The 17,500-nt window shown below is 49.5% G+C and overlaps 1 protein-coding gene across 1 annotated transcript in view; it reads right to left on the bottom strand.

Annotated features, from left to right (window-relative positions):
• Positions 1–17,500, bottom strand: part of LOC106592259 (intermembrane lipid transfer protein VPS13B) — a gene marked incomplete at its 5' end in the record, with an annotated part of 85,451 nt that overhangs the window by 741 nt on the left and 67,210 nt on the right. The window contains 1 exon segment of the mRNA XM_082968522.1: positions 3,280–3,406. Within this exon segment, the coding sequence (XP_082824648.1) occupies positions 3,280–3,406 (127 nt within the window).

Here is a 17,500-nt window from a genome sequence, read left to right as displayed (position 1 = left end):
AACACCTTAAGACTCCTAGGATGGGAGGAGGTACTGACAATCTATTACTGAGAGGAGAATTGGATTGGATTCACCGTTTGTCCACCATGTCCCCTAGTGGTCTGAACCGCTTGTCCACCATGTCCCCTAGAGGTCTGAACCGTTTGTCCACCATGTCTCCTAGAGGTCTGAACCGTTTGTCCACCATGTCTCCTAGAGGTCTGAACCGTTTGTCCACCATGTCTCCTAGAGGTCTGAACCGTTTGTCCACCATGTCTCCTAGAGGTCTGAACCGTTTGTCCACCATGTCTCCTAGAGGTCTGAACCGTTTGTCCACCATGTCCCCTAGAGGTCTGAACCGTTTGTCCACCATGTCTCCTAGAGGTCTGAACCGTTTGTCCACCATGTCTCCTAGAGGTCTGAACCGTTTGTCCACCATGTCCCCTAGAGGTCTGAACCGTTTGTCCACTATGTCTCCTAGAGGTCTGAACCGTTTGTCCACCATGTCCCCTAGAGGTCTGAACCGTTTGTCCACCATGTCCCCCCCCTAGAGGTCTGAATCGTTTGTCCACCATGTCTCCTAGAGGTCTGAACCGTTTGTCCACCATGTCCCCTAGAGGTCTGAACCGTTTGTCCACCATGTCTCCTAGAGGTCTGAACCGTTTGTCCACCATGTCTCCTAGAGGTCTGAACCATTTGTCCCCCATGTCCCTTAGAGGTCTGAACCGTTTGTCCCCCATGTCCCCTAGAGGTCTGAACCGTTTGTCCCCCATGTCCCCTAGAGGTCTGAACCGTTTGTCCCCCATGTCCCCTAGAGGTCTGAACCGTTTGTCCCCCATGTCCCCTAGAGGTCTGAACCGTTTGTCCCCCATGTCCCCTAGAGGTCTAAACCGTTTGTCCCCCATGTCCCCTAGAGGTCTGAACCGTTTGTCCCCCATGTCCCCTAGAGGTCTGAACCGTTTGTCCCCCATGTCCCCTAGAGGTCTGAACCGTTTGTCCACCATGTCTCCTAGAGGTCTGAACCGTTTGTCCACCATGTCCCCTAGAGGTCTGAACCGTTTGTCCACCATGTCTCCTAGAGGTCTGAACCGTTTGTCCACCATGTCTCCTAGAGGTCTGAACCGTTTGTCCATCATGTCCATGTCCCCTAGAGGTCTGAACCATTTGTCCACCATGTCTCCTAGAGGTCTGAACCGTTTGTCCACCATGTCCCCTAGAGGTCTGAACCGTTTGTCCACCATGTCTCCTAGAGGTCTGAACCGTTTGTCCACCATGTCTCCTAGAGGTCTGAACCGTTTGTCCACCATGTCTCATAGAGGTCTGAACCGTTTGTCCATCATGTCCCCTAGAGGTCTGAACCGTTTGTCCCCCATGTCCCCTAGAGGTCTGAACCGTTTGTCCCCCATGTCCCCTAGAGGTCTGAACCGTTTGTCCACCGTGTCCCCTAGAGGTCTGAACCGTTTGTCCACCATGTCTCCTAGAGGTCTGAACCGTTTGTCCACCGTGTCTCCAAGAGGTCTGAACCGTTTGTCCACCATGTCTCCTAGAGGTCTGAACCGTTTGTCCACCATGTCCCCTAGAGGTCTGAACCGTTTGTCCCCCATGTCCCCTAGAGGTCTGAACCGTTTGTCCCCCATGTCCCCTAGAGGTCTGAACCGTTTGTCCCCCATGTCTCCTAGAGGGTCTGAACCGTTTGTCCACCATGTCCCCTAGAGGTCTGAACCGTTTGTCCCCCATGTCCCCCATGTCCCCTAGAGGTCTGAACCGTTTGTCCCCCATGTCTCCTAGAGGTCTGAACCGTTTGTCCACCATGTCCCCTAGAGGTCTGAACCGTTTGTCCACCATGTCCCCTAGAGGTCTGAACCGTTTGTCCACCATGTCTCCTAGAGGTCTGAACCGTTTGTCCCCCATGTCTCCTAGAGGTCTGAACCGTTTGTCCACCATGTCTCCTAGAGGTCTGAACCGTTTGTCCACCATGTCCCCTAGAGGTCTGAACCGTTTGTCCACCATGTCTCCTAGAGGTCTGAACCGTTTGTCCACCATGTCTCCTAGAGGTCTGAACCGTTTGTCCCCCATGTCTCCTAGAGGTCTGAACCGTTTGTCCACCATGTCCCCTAGAGGTCTGAACCGTTTGTCCACCATGTCTCCTAGAGGTCTGAACCGTTTGTCCACCATGTCTCCGAGAGGTCTGAACCGTTTGTCCCCCATGTCTCCTAGAGGTCTGAACTAACAGTCTGATATCAGACCGTTTCTTTACATGAATAAGTCATTTGATTTGTCGGTTAATGTTATAACCTCAGTGTAAATGTTCTGGGTTAATGTTATAACCTCAGGCTCAGGGTAAATGTTCTGGGTTCATGTTAAAACCTCACCGTAAAGGTTCTGGGTTAATGTTAAAACCTCACCGTAAAGGTTCTGGGTTAATGTTAAAACCTCACCGTAAAGGTTCTGGGTTAATGTTAAAACCTCACCGTAAAGGTTCTGGGTTAATGTTAAAACCTCACCGTAAAGGTTCTGGGTTAATGTTAAAACCTCACCGTAAAGGTTCTGGGTTAATGTTATAACCTCACCGTAAAGGTTCTGGGTTAATGTTAAAACCTTAGTGTAAAGGTTCTGGGTTAATGTTAAAACCTCACCGTAAAGGTTCTGGGTTCATGTTAAAACCTTAGTGTAAAGGTTCTGGGTTAATGTTAAAACCTCACCGTAAAGGTTCTGGGTTAATGTTAAAACCTTAGTGTAAAGGTTCTGGGTTAATGTTAAAACCTCACCGTAAATGTTCTGGGTTAATGTTAAAACCTCACCGTAAAGGTTCTGGGTTAATGTTAAAACCTCACCGTAAAGGTTCTGGGTTAATGTTAAAACCTCACCGTAAAGGTTCTGGGTTAATGTTAAAACCTCACCGTAAAGGTTCTGGGTTAATGTTAAAACCTCACCGTAAAGGTTCTGGGTTAATGTTAAAACCTCACCGTAAAGGTTCTGGGTTAATGTTAAAACCTCACCGTAAAGGTTCTGGGTTAATGTTAAAACCTCACCGTAAAGGTTCTGGGTTAATGTTAAAACCTCACCGTAAAGGTTCTGGGTTCATGTTAAAACCTCACCGTAAAGGTTCTGGGTTAATGTTAAAACCTCACCGTAAAGGTTCTGGGTTAATGTTAAAACCTCACCGTAAAGTGTTCTGGGTTAATGTTAAAACCTCACCGTAAAGGTTCTGGGTTCATGTTAAAACCTCACCGTAAAGGTTCTGGGTTAATGTTAAAACCTCACCGTAAAGGTTCTGGGTTAATGGTATCTCGTACTAACCTCCACTTGTCTGTTGTCAGGGGATCTGGGCTTGCTGAATATGATGGCAGGTGCTGCTGTCACTCTGACAGAGAAGTCAGTCAGGATGGGGGTTAGGATGGCTCTTCTCTCCTGGTGTCTCCTGATACTGGGGGGAGGAAGAGGAGGAGGAACAGAGAGAGAAGTCAGGATGGGGGTTAGGATGGCTCTCCTCTCCTGGTGTCTCCTGGTACTGGGGGGGGGAGGAAGAGGAGGAAGAGGAGGAGGAACAGAGAGAGAAGTCAGGATGGGGGTTAGGATGGCTCTTCTCTCCTGGTGTCTCCTGATACTGGGGGGGGGGGGGAGGAAGAGGAGGAGGAACAGAGAGAGAAGTCAGGATGGGGGTTAGGATGGCCCTCCTCTCCTGGTGTCTCCTGATACTGGGGGGGGGAGGAAGAGGAGGAAGAGGAGGAGGAACAGAGAGAGAAGTCAGGATGGGGGTTAGGATGGCTCTCCTCTCCTGGTGTCTCCTGGTACTGGGAACATAGACATTAACTGTTATAATATACCGTATATTAATAGGATCGCTAATGCTGAGTTGCACCCTGCCCCTTTTTCCTTCAGAACAGCCTCAACTTGTCAGCGCATCATGAACTCTACAAAGTGTCCAAAGTGTTCCACCCTTCATCTGCACTGATTGAAGTGGATTTAACATCAATAAGGGATCAAAGCATTCACCTGGATTCACCTGGATTCACCTGGTCAGGCTATGTCTATGGTAATGTTCTGTACACTCAGTGTATTAACATAGAAGTCAGTCCGGATGGGGGTCAGGGGTCATCTTTAATCCCATACTGGGTTGGCCATCTTTAATCCCACACTGGGTTGGCCATCTTTAATCCCACACTGGGTTGGCCATCTTTAATCCCACACTGGGTTGGCCATCTTTAATCCCACACTGGGTTGGCCATCTTTAATCACACACTGGGTTGGCCATCTTTAATCACACACTGGATTGGCCATCTTTAATCCCACACTGGGTTGGCCATCTTTAATCCCACACTGGGTTGGCCATCTTTAATCCCACACTGGGTTAGCCATCTTTAATCCCACACTGGGTTGGCCATCTTTAATCCCACACTGGGTTGGCCATCTTTAATCCCACACTGGGTTGGCCATCTTTAATCCCACACTGGGTTGGCCATCTTCAATCACTAATCACACACTGGGTTGGCCATCTTTAATCCCACACTGGGTTGGCCATCTTTAATCCCACACTGGGTTGGCCATCTTTAATCCCACACTGGGTTGGCCATCTTTAATCCCACACTGGGTTGGCCATCTTTAATCCCACACTGGGTTGGCCATCTTTAATCCCACACTGGGTTGGCCATCTTTAATCCCACACTGGGTTGGCCATCTTTAATCCCACACTGGGTTGGCCATCTTTAATCCCACACTGGGTTAGCCATCTTTAATCCCACACTGGGTTGGCCATCTTTAACTCACACACTGGGTTGGCCATCTTTAATCCCACACTGGGTTGGCCATCTTTAATCCCACACTGGGTTGGCCATCTTTAATCCCACACTGGGTTGGCCATCTTTAATCACACACTGGGTTGGCCATCTTTAATCACACACTGGGTTGGCCATCTTTAATCCCACACTGGGTTGGCCATCTTTAATCCCACACTGGGTTAGCCATCTTTAATCCCACACTGGGTTGGCCATCTTTAATCCCACACTGTGTTGGCCATCTTTAATCACACACTGGATTGGCCATCTTTAATCACACACTGGATTGGCCATCTTTAATCACACACTGGGTTGGCCATCTTTAATCCCACACTGGGTTGGCCATCTTTAATCCCACACTGGGTTGGCCATCTTTAATCCCACACTGGGTTGGCCATCTTTAATCACACACTGGGTTGGCCATCTTTAATCCCACACTGGGTTGGCCATCTTTAATCCCACACTGGGTTGGCCATCTTTAATCCCACACTGGGTTGGCCATCTTTAATCCCACACTGGGTTGGCCATCTTTAATCTCTTCTCATGGCTGTCAGCAGTACAGTCTATAGCTGAGTGAATATTTTAGTCTCCTCAGTCTTTGGTCAACAGCAGTGGAAACACCTTCAGTATAGTTTTATCTTGGCTGACAAACAGATTCACGTTTTCACACTCTCTCACTGCCTGGTTCAAACCAGGGTCCTGAAACTGACCTGTACAATACCACACACTTCACTACAAAAGACACTTCACAGGGTCCAACCTGTGGAATATGTCTGTAACTGGGTATCTATATACTGGGTAGCAGGGAATCTAGACAGAGAGTTTAAAAGAGGAGTGAGATGTTATTTGACAAGCCCTCTTATTAAAGAAACACCCCTTAATTGTAAACACACAAGGCCTAAACTTAAGATCGTTTAAAAACAACAAACCTTTACTCCCATTTCGTTAATGTTCATTCCAACAAATCAAGTCATATTTGTGGGAAACATTTGTTAGCAGTAAAGCAAATATACAAGTGATCTATAGAGCACGGTGCTAATTGCCACATCTGCTGAGGCTATTAAAACAATCAAACAGCAGTAGGGTCCGATATTTCTACACAGCCAGTAGGATTACAGCAGAACGGGTTCTAGGTGGCCTACAGTACACTTCTGCCATTCATAGTGTATTACCCAGTATCCTCAGGGGGGGGGGGGGGAGGCCAGATCAGTGTTCCTCTGAGAGTTACTTTGAGTGGGCTGATTTCTGAGGAGGTGGAATGATCTGGGAGACAGAGGGTCCTTGAGGTTCTGGGTAATCTCCTTCTGAGTTTACAGTGAAACAGTGAGTGTCCCGTTGCATGGGACAGGTGTCATCCGTCACCACAGAGAGAGAGAGAGAGAGAGAGAGACAGAGAGAGAGAGAGAGAGAAGAGAGAGAGAGAGAGAGACAGAGAGAGAGAGGGGGGGAGACAGAGAGAGAGAGAGAGAGAGAGAGAGAGAGAGACAGAGAGAGACAGAGAGAGAGAGACAGAGGGGGAGAGAGAGAGGGGGAGACAGAGAGAGAGAGACAGAGAGAGAGAGAGGGGGAGACAGAGAGAGAGAGAGGGGAGACAGAGAGAGAGAGAGAGAGAGAGAGAGAGAGAGAGAGAGAGAGGGAGAGAGGGAGAGGCAGAGAGAGAAAAGAGAAGAGAGACAGAGAGAGAGAAGAGAGAGAGAGAGAGAGAGAGAACCGGCTCGGTTTACCAACCGCCCACTAGGCCTCAGAGGCCCAGGGCAGAGCCAGTCTATGTGTGTATGTACAGTATATCAGCAATGGTGTAAAGTACTTAAAAAAATATATACTTTAAAGTACTACTTAACTCGTTTTTGGGGTATCTGTACTTTACTTTCCTATTTACAATTACTTCACTACATTCGTAAAGAAAATAATGTACTTTTTACGCCATACATTTTCCCTGACCCCCAAAAGTACTTGTTACATTTTGAATGTTTAGCAGGACAGTAAAATGGTCCAATTCACACACTTATCAAGAGAACATCCCTGGTCATCCCTACTGCCTCTGATCTGGAGGACTCACTAAACAGAGAACATCCCTGGTCATCCCTACTGCCTCTGATCTGGAGGACTCACTAAACAGAGAACATCCCTGGTCATCCCTACTGCCTCTGATCTGGAGGACTCACCTAAACAGAGAACATCCCTGGTCATCCCTACTGCCTCTGATCTGGAGGACTCACTAAACAGAGAACATCCCTGGTCATCCCTACTGCCTCTGATCTGGAGGACTCACTAAACAGAGAACATCCCTGGTCATCCCTACTGTCTCTGATCTGGAGGACTCACTAAACAGAGAACATCCCTGGTCGTCCCTACTGCCTCTGATCTGGAGGACTCACTAAACAGAGAACATCCCTGGTCATCCCTACTGCCTCTGATCTGGAGGACTCACTAAACAGAGAACATCCCTGGTCATCCCTACTGCCTCTGATCTGGAGGACTCACTAAACAGAGAACATCCCTGGTCATCCCTACTGCCTCTGATCTGGAGGACTCACTAAACAGAGAACATCCCTGGTCATCCCTACTGCCTCTGATCTGGAGGACTCACTAAACAGAGAACATCCCTGGTCATCCCTACTGCCTCTGATCTGGAGGACTCACTAAACAGAGAACATCCCTGGTCATCCCTACTGCCTCTGATCTGGAGGACTCACTAAACAGAGAACATCCCTGGTCGTCCCTACTGCCTCTGATCTGGAGGACTCACTAAACAGAGAACATCCCTGGTCGTCCCTACTGCCTCTGATCTGGAGGACTCACTAAACAGAGAACATCCCTGGTCATCCCTACTGCCTCTGATCTGGAGGACTCACTAAACAGAGAACATCCCTGGTCATCCCTAAGTATTGTCTGAGTGATGGAGCGTGCCCCTGGCTATCCGTAAAACGGTTTTAATGTAAAATGGTGCCGTCTGGTTTTCTTAAAATAAGGAATTGGAAATGATTTAAACTTGTACTTTAAGGTTATTTTAGAAAAACACATTTATTTTTGATACTGGGTGACTTTCACTTTTACTTGAGTCATTTTCTATTAAAAGGCATCTTTACTTTGACTCAAGTATGACAATACGGGACTTTTCCCACCACGGTTTATCTGTGTGGGTTATGGATCACACAGAGCTCAGCAGTGTGAACAGAAAGAGGGGAATTCAGCGCCACAGAACGAAGGTGGAAAGTTCACCGCTTCAATGCTTCCCAACTCTCCTGAAATACTTCCCAACACAGAGTCTTTCCTTGGTCAACACAGACCCTAACATCTCCTGTCCTAACCCTGGTTTCCTCCAGTACCACAGAGACACTTCCTGTCCTAACCCTGGTTTCCTCCAGTATCACAGAGACACTTCCTGTCCTAACCCTGGTGTCCTCCAGTATCACAGAGACACTTCCTGTCCTAACCCTGGTTTCCTCCAGTATCACAGAGACACTTCCTGTCCTAACCCTGGTTTCCTCCAGTATCACAGAGACACTTCCTGTCCTAACCCTGGTGTCCTCCAGTATCACAGAGACACTTCCTGTCCTAACCCTGGTGTCCTCCAGTACCACAGAGACACTTCCTGTCCTAACCCTGGTGTCCTCCAGTATCACAGAGACACTTCCTGTCCTAACCCTGGTTTCCTCCAGTATCACAGAGACACTTCCTGTCCTAACCCTGGTTTCCTCCAGTATCACAGAGACACTTCCTGTCCTAACCCTGGTGTCCTCCAGTATCACAGAGACACTTCCTGTCCTAACCCTGGTTTCCTCCAGTATCACAGAGACACTTCCTGTCCTAACCCTGGTTTCCTCCAGTATCAGAGAGACACTTCCTGTCCTAACCCTGGTTTCCTCCAGTATCAGAGAGACACTTCCTGTCCTAACCCTGGTGTCCTCCAGTATCAAAGAGACACTTCCTTTTCTAACCCTGGTGTCGTCCAGTAACACAGAGACACTTCCTGTCCTAACCCTGGTTTCCTCCAGTATCAGAGAGACACTTCCTGTCCTAACCCTGGTGTCCTCCAGTATCAAAGAGACACTTCCTGTCCTAACCCTGGTTTCCTCCAGTATCAGAGAGACACTTCCTGTCCTAACCCTGGTGTCCTCCAGTATCAAAGAGACACTTCCTGTTCTAACCCTGGTGTCGTCCAGTACCACAGAGACACTTCCTGTCCTAACCCTGGTGTCCTCCAGTACCACAGAGACACTTCCTGTCCTAACCCTGGTGTCCTCCAGTATCAAAGAGACACTTCCTGTTCTAACCCTGGTGTCGTCCAGTACCACAGAGACACTTCCTGTCCTAACCCTGGTGTCCTCCAGTACCACAGAGACACTTCCTGTCCTAACCCTGGTGTCCTCCAGTACCACAGAGACACTTCCTGTCCTGACCCTGGTTTCCTCCAGTACCACAGAGACACTTCCTGTCCTAACCCTGGTGTCCTCCAGTACCACAGAGACACTTCCTGTCCTAACCCTGGTGTCCTCCAGTACCACAGAGACACTTCCTGTCCTAACCCTGGTGTCCTCCAGTACCACAGAGACACTTCCTGTCAGCAGACTGATGTGGCTGGAAGTTCCTCTGAAACCTCAGGAAACTAACGCAGTGTGTTCTCACTACTAACCTGCTACTGAAGAGAAAACGCCAGCGAGGGGAGGGAGGGGAGAGATGGAGGAGAGGGAGGGAGGAGAGGGAGGGAGGAGAGGGAGGGAGGTGAGGGAGGGAGAGGGAGGGAAGGAGGTGAGGGAGGGAGGAGAGGGAGGGAGGTGAGGGAAAGATGGAGGGAGAAGAGGGTGGGAGGGAGGGAGGACGGGGGGAGGGAGGGAGGAGAGGGGAGGGAGGGAGGGGAAGGAGGAGAGGAAGGAGAGGGAGGGAGGGAGGGAGGGGAGGGAGAGATGGAGGAGAGGGAGGGAAGGAGGGAGGGAGAGGGGAGGGAGGAGAGGGAAAGATGGAGGGAGAAGAGGGTGGGAGGGAGGGAGGAGAGGGGAGGGAGGGAGGGGAAGGAGGAGAGGAAGGAGAGGGAGGGAGGGAAGGGAGAGATGGAGGAGAGGGAGGGAAGGAGGGAGGGAGAGGGGAGGGAGGGAGGGGAGGGAGGAGAGGGAGGGAAGGAGGGAGGGAGAGGTGTGGCCTCTGGAAGTGGTCTGTCACAACGGGTTACAGTGACTTGGTGTGTTTGCTACTTCACTAAACCTGGACTATATAGTACCATACAGCTAGCGGAGCTGGAACCTGGACTATATAGTACCATACAGCTAGCTGAGCTAGAACCTGGACTATATAGTACCATACAGCTAGCTGAGCTGGAACCTGGACTATATAGTACCATACAGCTAGCTGAGCTGGAACCTGGACTATATAGTACCATACAGCTAGCTGAGCTGGAACCTGGACTATATAGTACCATACAGCTAGCTGAGCTGGAACCTGGACTATATAGTACCATACAGCTAGCTGAGCTGGAACCTGGACTATATAGTACCATACAGCTAGCTGAGCTGGAACCTGGACTATATAGTACCATACAGCTAGCTGAGCTGGAACCTGGACTATATAGTACCATACAGCTAGCTGAGCTGGAACCTGGACTATATAGTACCATACAGCTAGCTGAGCTGGAACCTGGACTATATAGTACCATACAGCTAGCTGAGCTGGAACCTGGACTATATAGTACCATACAGCTAGCTGAGCTGGAACCTGGACTATATAGTACCATACAGCTAGCTGAGCTGGAACCTGGACTATATAGTACCATACAGCTAGCTGAGCTGGAACCTGGACTATATAGTACCATACAGCTAGCTGAGCTGGAACCTGGACTATATAGTACCATACAGCTAGCTGAGCTGGAACCTGGACTATATAGTACCATACAGCTAGCTGAGCTGGAACCTGGACTATATAGTACCATACAGCTAGCTGAGCTGGAACCTGGACTATATAGTACCATACAGCTAGCTGAGCTGGAACCTGGACTATATAGTACCATACAGCTAGCTGAGCTGGAACCTGGACTATATAGTACCATACAGCTAGCTGAGCTGGAACCTGGACTATATAGTACCATACAGCTAGCTGAGCTGGAACCTGGACTATATAGTACCATACAGCTAGCTGAGCTGGAACCTGGACTATATAGTACCATACAGCTAGCTGAGCTGGAACCTGGACTATATAGTACCATACAGCTAGCTGAGCTGGAACCTGGACTATATAGTACCATACAGCTAGCTGAGCTGGAACCTGGACTATATAGTACCATACAGCTAGCTGAGCTGGAACCTGGACTATATAGTACCATACAGCTAGCTGAGCTGGAACCTGGACTATATAGTACCATACAGCTAGCTGAGCTGGAACCTGGACTATATAGTACCATACAGCTAGCTGAGCTGGAACCTGGACTATATAGTACCATACAGCTAGCTGAGCTGGAACCTGGACTATATAGTACCATACAGCTAGCTGAGCTGGAACCTGGACTATATAGTACCATACAGCTAGCTGAGCTGGAACCTGGACTATATAGTACCATACAGCTAGCTGAGCTGGAACCTGGACTATATAGTACCATACAGCTAGCTGAGCTGGAACCTGGACTATATAGTACCATACAGCTAGCTGAGCTGGAACCTGGACTATATAGTACCATACAGCTAGCTGAGCTGGAACCTGGACTATATAGTACCATACAGCTAGCTGAGCTGGAACCTGGACTATATAGTACCATACAGCTAGCTGAGCTGGAACCTGGACTATATAGTACCATACAGCTAGCTGAGCTGGAACCTGGACTATATAGTACCATACAGCTAGCTGAGCTGGAACCTGGACTATATAGTACCATACAGCTAGCTGAGCTGGAACCTGGACTATATAGTACCATACAGCTAGCTGAGCTGGAACCTGGACTATATAGTACCATACAGCTAGCTGAGCTGGAACCTGGACTATATAGTACCATACAGCTAGCTGAGCTGGAACCTGGACTATATAGTACCATACAGCTAGCTGAGCTGGAACCTGGACTATATAGTACCATACAGCTAGCTGAGCTGGAACCTGGACTATATAGTACCATACAGCTAGCTGAGCTGGAACCTGGACTATATAGTACCATACAGCTAGCTGAGCTGGAACCTGGACTATATAGTACCATACAGCTAGCTGAGCTGGAACCTGGACTATATAGTACCATACAGCTAGCTGAGCTGGAACCTGGACTATATAGTACCATACAGCTAGCTGAGCTGGAACCTGGACTATATAGTACCATACAGCTAGCTGAGCTGGAACCTGGACTATATAGTACCATACAGCTAGCTGAGCTGGAACCTGGACTATATAGTACCATACAGCTAGCTGAGCTGGAACCTGGACTATATAGTACCATACAGCTAGCTTTGATTCTGTCCTCCAGTCTCTGCCCTCCAGTATCTGTTCCTCCAGTCTCTGTTCCTCCAGTCTCTGTTCCTCCAGTCTCTGCCCTCCAGTCTCTGCCCTCCAGTCTCTGTCCTCCAGTCCCTCCAGTCTCTGCCCTCCAGTCTCTGTCCTCCAGTCCCTCCAGTCTCTGCCCTCCAGTCTCTGTTCCTCCAGCCTCTGTTCCTCCAGTCTCTGTCCTCCAGTCTCTGCCCTCCAGTCTCTGTCCTCCAGTCTCTGTCCTCCAGTCTCTGTCCTCCAGCCTCTGTTCCTCCAGTCTCTGCCCTCCAGTCTCTGTCCTCCAGTCTCTGCCCTCCAGTCTCTGCCCTCCAGTCTCTGTCCTCCAGTCCCTCCAGTCTCTGCCCTCCAGTCTCTGTCCTCCAGTCCCTCCAGTCTCTGCCCCTCAGTCTCTGTTCCTCCAGTCTCTGTCCTCCAGTCCCTCCAGTCTCTGTCCTCCAGTCTCTGTCCTCCAGTCCTGTCTCCAGTCTCTGCCCTCCAGTCTCTGTTCCTCCAGTCTCTGCCCTCCAGTCCCTCCAGTCTCTGTCCTCCAGTCCCTCCAGTCTCTGTCCTCCAGTCTCTGTCCTCCAGTCTCTGTCCTCCAGTCCTGTCCTCCAGTCTCTGTCCTCCAGTCTCTGTCCTCCAGTCTCTGTTCCTCCAGTCTCTGCCCTCCAGTCTCTGCCTCCAGTCTCTGTCCTCCAGTCCCTCCAGTCTCTGTCCTCCAGTCCCTCCAGTCTCTGTCCTCCAGTCCCTCCAGTCTCTGTCCTCCAGTCTCTGCCCTCCAGTCTCTGTCCTCCAGTCCCTCCAGTCTCTGTCCTCCAGTCTCTGCCCTCCAGTCTCTGTCCTCCAGTCCCTCCAGTCTCTGTCCCCCAGTCCCTCCAGTCTCTGTCCCCCAGTCTCTGTCCTCCAGTCCCTCCAGTCTCTGTCCTCCAGTCTCTGTCCCTCCAGTCTCTGTCCTCCAGTCCCTCCAGTCTCTGTCCTCCAGTCTCTGTTCCTTCAGTATCTGTCCTCCAGTCCCTCCAGTCTCTGTCCCCCAGTCCCTCCAGTCTCTGTCCCCCAGTCTCTGTGTGTGTCTCTCTCTCTCTCTGTGTGTGTGTCTCTCAGTGTGTGTCTCTCTCAGTGTGTGTCTCTCAGTGTGTGTGTGTGTGTGTCTCTCAGTGTGTGTGTGTGTGTCTCTCAGTGTGTGTGTGTGTGTGTGTCTCTCTCTGTGTGTGTGTGTCTCTCAGCGTGTGTGTGTCTCCATGGTTACGCGCTATGCTGCTCTATTCTAATCCATTTCTATCTGACAGGAAACTCATCAGGAATTGCTCTCTGCTTTCCTCTCAGTGTGTGTGTGTCTCTCAGTGTGCTCTCTCTCTCAGTGTGTGTCTCAGTGTGTGTCTCTCTCAGTGTGTGTCTCTCAGTGTGTGTCTCATGTGTCTCTCAGTGTGTCTTTCTCTCAGTGTGTGTGTGTCTCTCAGTGTGTGTGTCTCTCAGTGTGTGTGTGTCTCTCAGTGTGTCTCTCTCTCTCAGTGTGTGTCTCAGTGTGTGTGTCTCAGTGTGTCTCTCAGTGTGTCTCTCTCAGTGTGTGTCTCTCAGTGTGTGTCTCTCAGTGTGTCTCTCTCTCTCAGTGTGTGTCTCAGTGTGTGTCTCTCAGTGTGTCTCTGTGTGTCTCTCAGTGTGTGTCTCTCAGTGTGTGTCTCTCAGTGTGTGTCTCTCAGTGTGTCTCTCTCTCTCAGTGTGTGTCTCAGTGTGTGTCTCTCAGTGTGTCTCTGTGTGTGTCTCTCAGTGTGTGTCTCTCAGTGTGTGTCTCTCAGTGTGTGTCTCTCAGTGTGTGTCTCTCTCAGTGTGTCTCTCTCAGTGTGTCTCTCTCAGTGTGTCTCTCTCAGTGTGTGTCTCTCAGTGTGTCTCTCTCAGTGTGTGTCTCTCAGTGTGTCTCTCTCAGTGTGTGTCTCTCAGTGTGTCTCTCTCAGTGTGTGTCTCTCAGTGTGTCTCTCTCAGTGTGTCTCTCTCAGTGTGTGTCTCTCAGTGTGTCTCTCTCAGTGTGTCTCTCAGTGTGTCTCTCTCAGTGTGTGTCTCTCAGTGTGTGTCTCTCAGTGTGTGTCTCTCAGTGTGTCTCTCTCAGTGTGTGTCTCTCAGTGTGTGTCTCTCAGTGTGTGTCTCTCAGTGTGTCTCTCTCAGTGTGTGTCTCTCAGTGTGTGTCTCTCAGTGTGTGTCTCTCAGTGTGTGTCTCTCTCAGTGTGTGTCTCTCAGTGTGTCTCTCTCAGTGTGTGTCTCTCAGTGTGTGTCTCTCAGTGTGTGTCTCTCAGTGTGTGTCTCTCAGTGTGTGTCTCTCAGTGTGTCTCTCTCAGTGTGTCTCTCTCAGTGTGTGTCTCTCAGTGTGTGTCTCTCAGTGTGTCTCTCAGTGTGTCTCTCTCAGTGTGTGTCTCTCAGTGTGTGTCTCTCAGTGTGTCTCTCTCAGTGTCTCTCTCAGTGTGTGTCTCTCAGTGTGTGTCTCTCAGTGTGTGTCTCTCAGTGTGTCTCTCTCAGTGTGTGTCTCTCAGTGTGTGTCTCTCAGTGTGTCTCTCTCAGTGTCTCTCTCAGTGTGTCTCTCTCAGTGTGTCTCTCAGTGTGTGTCCTCCACCAGGAAACTCATCAGGAATTCCTCTCTGCTTTCCTCTCAGTGACGCGGTGATTTCTGGGTCCTTCTGAAAACACAGCTGAAAAAATCAGCCAAGTCAAACAGGCCGTAAACAGTCTGCTGGTTTTAGCTCCCGGTTCTCTGTAAAACATGACAGGCTTCATAATTATGAGTCTGTCTGGGAAAGCTGCATGGACCGGAGGGAACCAAATAGTACCCTATACCCTATGTAGTGCACTACATTTCACCAGAGCCCTATGGACCCAGTAGTGCACTACATTTGACCAGAGCCCTATGGACTCAGTAGTGCACTACATTTGACCAGAGCCCTATGGACCCAGTAGTGCACTACATTTGACCAGAGCCCTATGGACTCAGTAGTGCACTACATTTGACCAGAGCCCTATGGACCCAGTAGTGCACTACATTTGACCAGAGCCCTATGGACCCAGTAGTGCACTACATTTGACCAGAGCCCTATGGACCCAGTAGTGCACTACATTTGACCAGAGCCCTATGGACCCAGTAGTGCACTACATTTGACCAGAGCCCTATGGACCCAGTAGTGCACTACATTTGACCAGAGCCCTATGGACCCAGTTGTACACTACATTTGACCAGAGCCCTATGGACCCAGTAGTGCACTACATTTGACCAGAGCCCTATGGACCCAGTAGTGCACTACATTTGACCAGAGCCCTATGGACCCAGTTGTACACTACATTTGACCAGAGCCCTATGGACCCAGTAGTGCACTACATTTGACCAGAGCCCTATGGACCCAGTTGTACACTACATTTGACCAGAGCCCTATGGACCCAGTTGTACACTACATTTGACCAGAGCCCTATGGACCCAGTAGTGCACTACATTTGACCAGAGCCCTATGGACCCAGTAGTGCACTACATTTGACCAGAGCCCTATGGACCCAGTAGTGCACTACATTTGACCAGAGCCCTATGGACCCAGTAGTGCACTACATTTGACCAGAGCCCTATGGACCCAGTAGTGCACTACATTTGTCAGTAGTGCACTACATTTGACCAGAGCCCTATGGACCCAGTAGTGCACTACATTTGACCAGAGCCCTATGGACCCAGTAGTGCACTACATTTTACCAGAGCCCTATGGACCCAGTTGTACACTACATTTGACCAGAGCCCTATGGACCCAGTAGTGCACTACATTTGACCAGAGCCCTATGGACCCAGTAGTGCACTACATTTGACCAGAGCCCTATGGACCCAGTTGTGCACTACATTTGACCAGAGCCCTATGGACCCAGTAGTGCACTACATTTGACCAGAGCCCTATGGACCCAGTAGTGCACTACATTTGACCAGAGCCCTATGGACCCAGTTGTGCACTACATTTGACCAGAGCCCTATGGACCCAGTTGTGCACTACATTTGACCAGAGCCCTATGGACCCAGTTGTACACTACATTTGAGCAGAGCCCTATGGACCCAGTTGTACACTACATTTGACCAGAGCCCTATGGACCCAGTTGTACACTACATTTGACCAGAGCCCTATGGACCCAGTCGTACACTACATTTGACCAGAGCCCCAGTGTGGGTGCAGGGTTTTGTCCCAGCCAAGCAGAAACACACCTGATTCTACCAGTCAGTAAATCTCTGAATCCTAGTGTTGTAACAGCTTGGTTGGCTGATCGCATCACATCCTGTCAGATGTTCCTATCAGATGTTCCTATCAGATGTATTGGTAACAGCAGTGTTGATGAGGTCCAACGAGGCTCAGTGACCGACAGATGAGTCCCACAGTGACTGACAGGATGTGATGCGATCAGCCAACCAAGCTGTTACAACACTAGGATTCAGAGATTTACTGACTGGTAGAATCAGGTGTGTTTCTGCTTGGCTGGGACAAAACCCTGCACCCACACTGGCCCTGTGCAGATATGATTGGCCACCTTGGTACTAAGATGTGGTGAGGTACTTCCTGATTGGTTAGTTGTAACCAGTAGTACGTCCTGATTGGTTAGTTGTACCCAGTAGTCTGCCCTGATTGGTTAGTTGTACCCAGTAGTCTGCCCTGATTGGTTAGTTGTACCCAGTAGTCTGCCCTGATTGGTTAGTTGTACCCAGTAGTCTGTCCTGATTGGTTAGTTGTACCCAGTAGTCTGCCCTGATTGGTTAGTTGTACCCAGTAGTCTGTCCTGATTGGTTAGTTGTACCCAGTAGTCTGCCCTGATTGGTTAGTTGTACCCAGTAGTCTGCCCTGATTGGTTAGTTGTACCCAGTAGTCTGTCCTGATTGGTTAGTTGTACCCAGTAGTCTGCCCTGATTGGTTAGTTGTACCCAGTAGTCTGTCCTGATTGGTTAGTTGTACCCAGTAGTCTGTCCTGATTGGTTAGTTGTACCCAGTAGTCTGTCCTGATTGGTTAGTTGTACCCAGTAGTCTGTCCTGATTGGTTAGTTGTCCCAGTAGTCTGTCCTGATTGGTTAGTTGTACCCAGTAGTCTGTCCTGATTGGTTAGTTGTACCCAGTAGTCTGCCCTGATTGGTTAGTTGTACCCAGTAGTCTGTCCTGATTGGTTAGTTGTACCCAGTAGTCTGTCCTGATTGGTTAGTTGTACCCAGTAGTCTGTCCTGATTGGTTAGTTGTATAGTCTGCCCTGATTGGTTAGTTGTACCCAGTAGTCTGTCCTGATTGGTTAGTTGTACCCAGTAGTCTGTCCTGATTGGTTAGTTGTAT

Source organism: Salmo salar, chromosome 02, assembly GCF_965601325.2.
Source record: "Salmo salar chromosome 02, fSalSal1, whole genome shotgun sequence".
Classification (NCBI taxonomy): Eukaryota; Metazoa; Chordata; class Actinopteri; order Salmoniformes; family Salmonidae; genus Salmo; species Salmo salar.
This window is presented reverse-complemented; position numbering and strand designations above follow the sequence as displayed.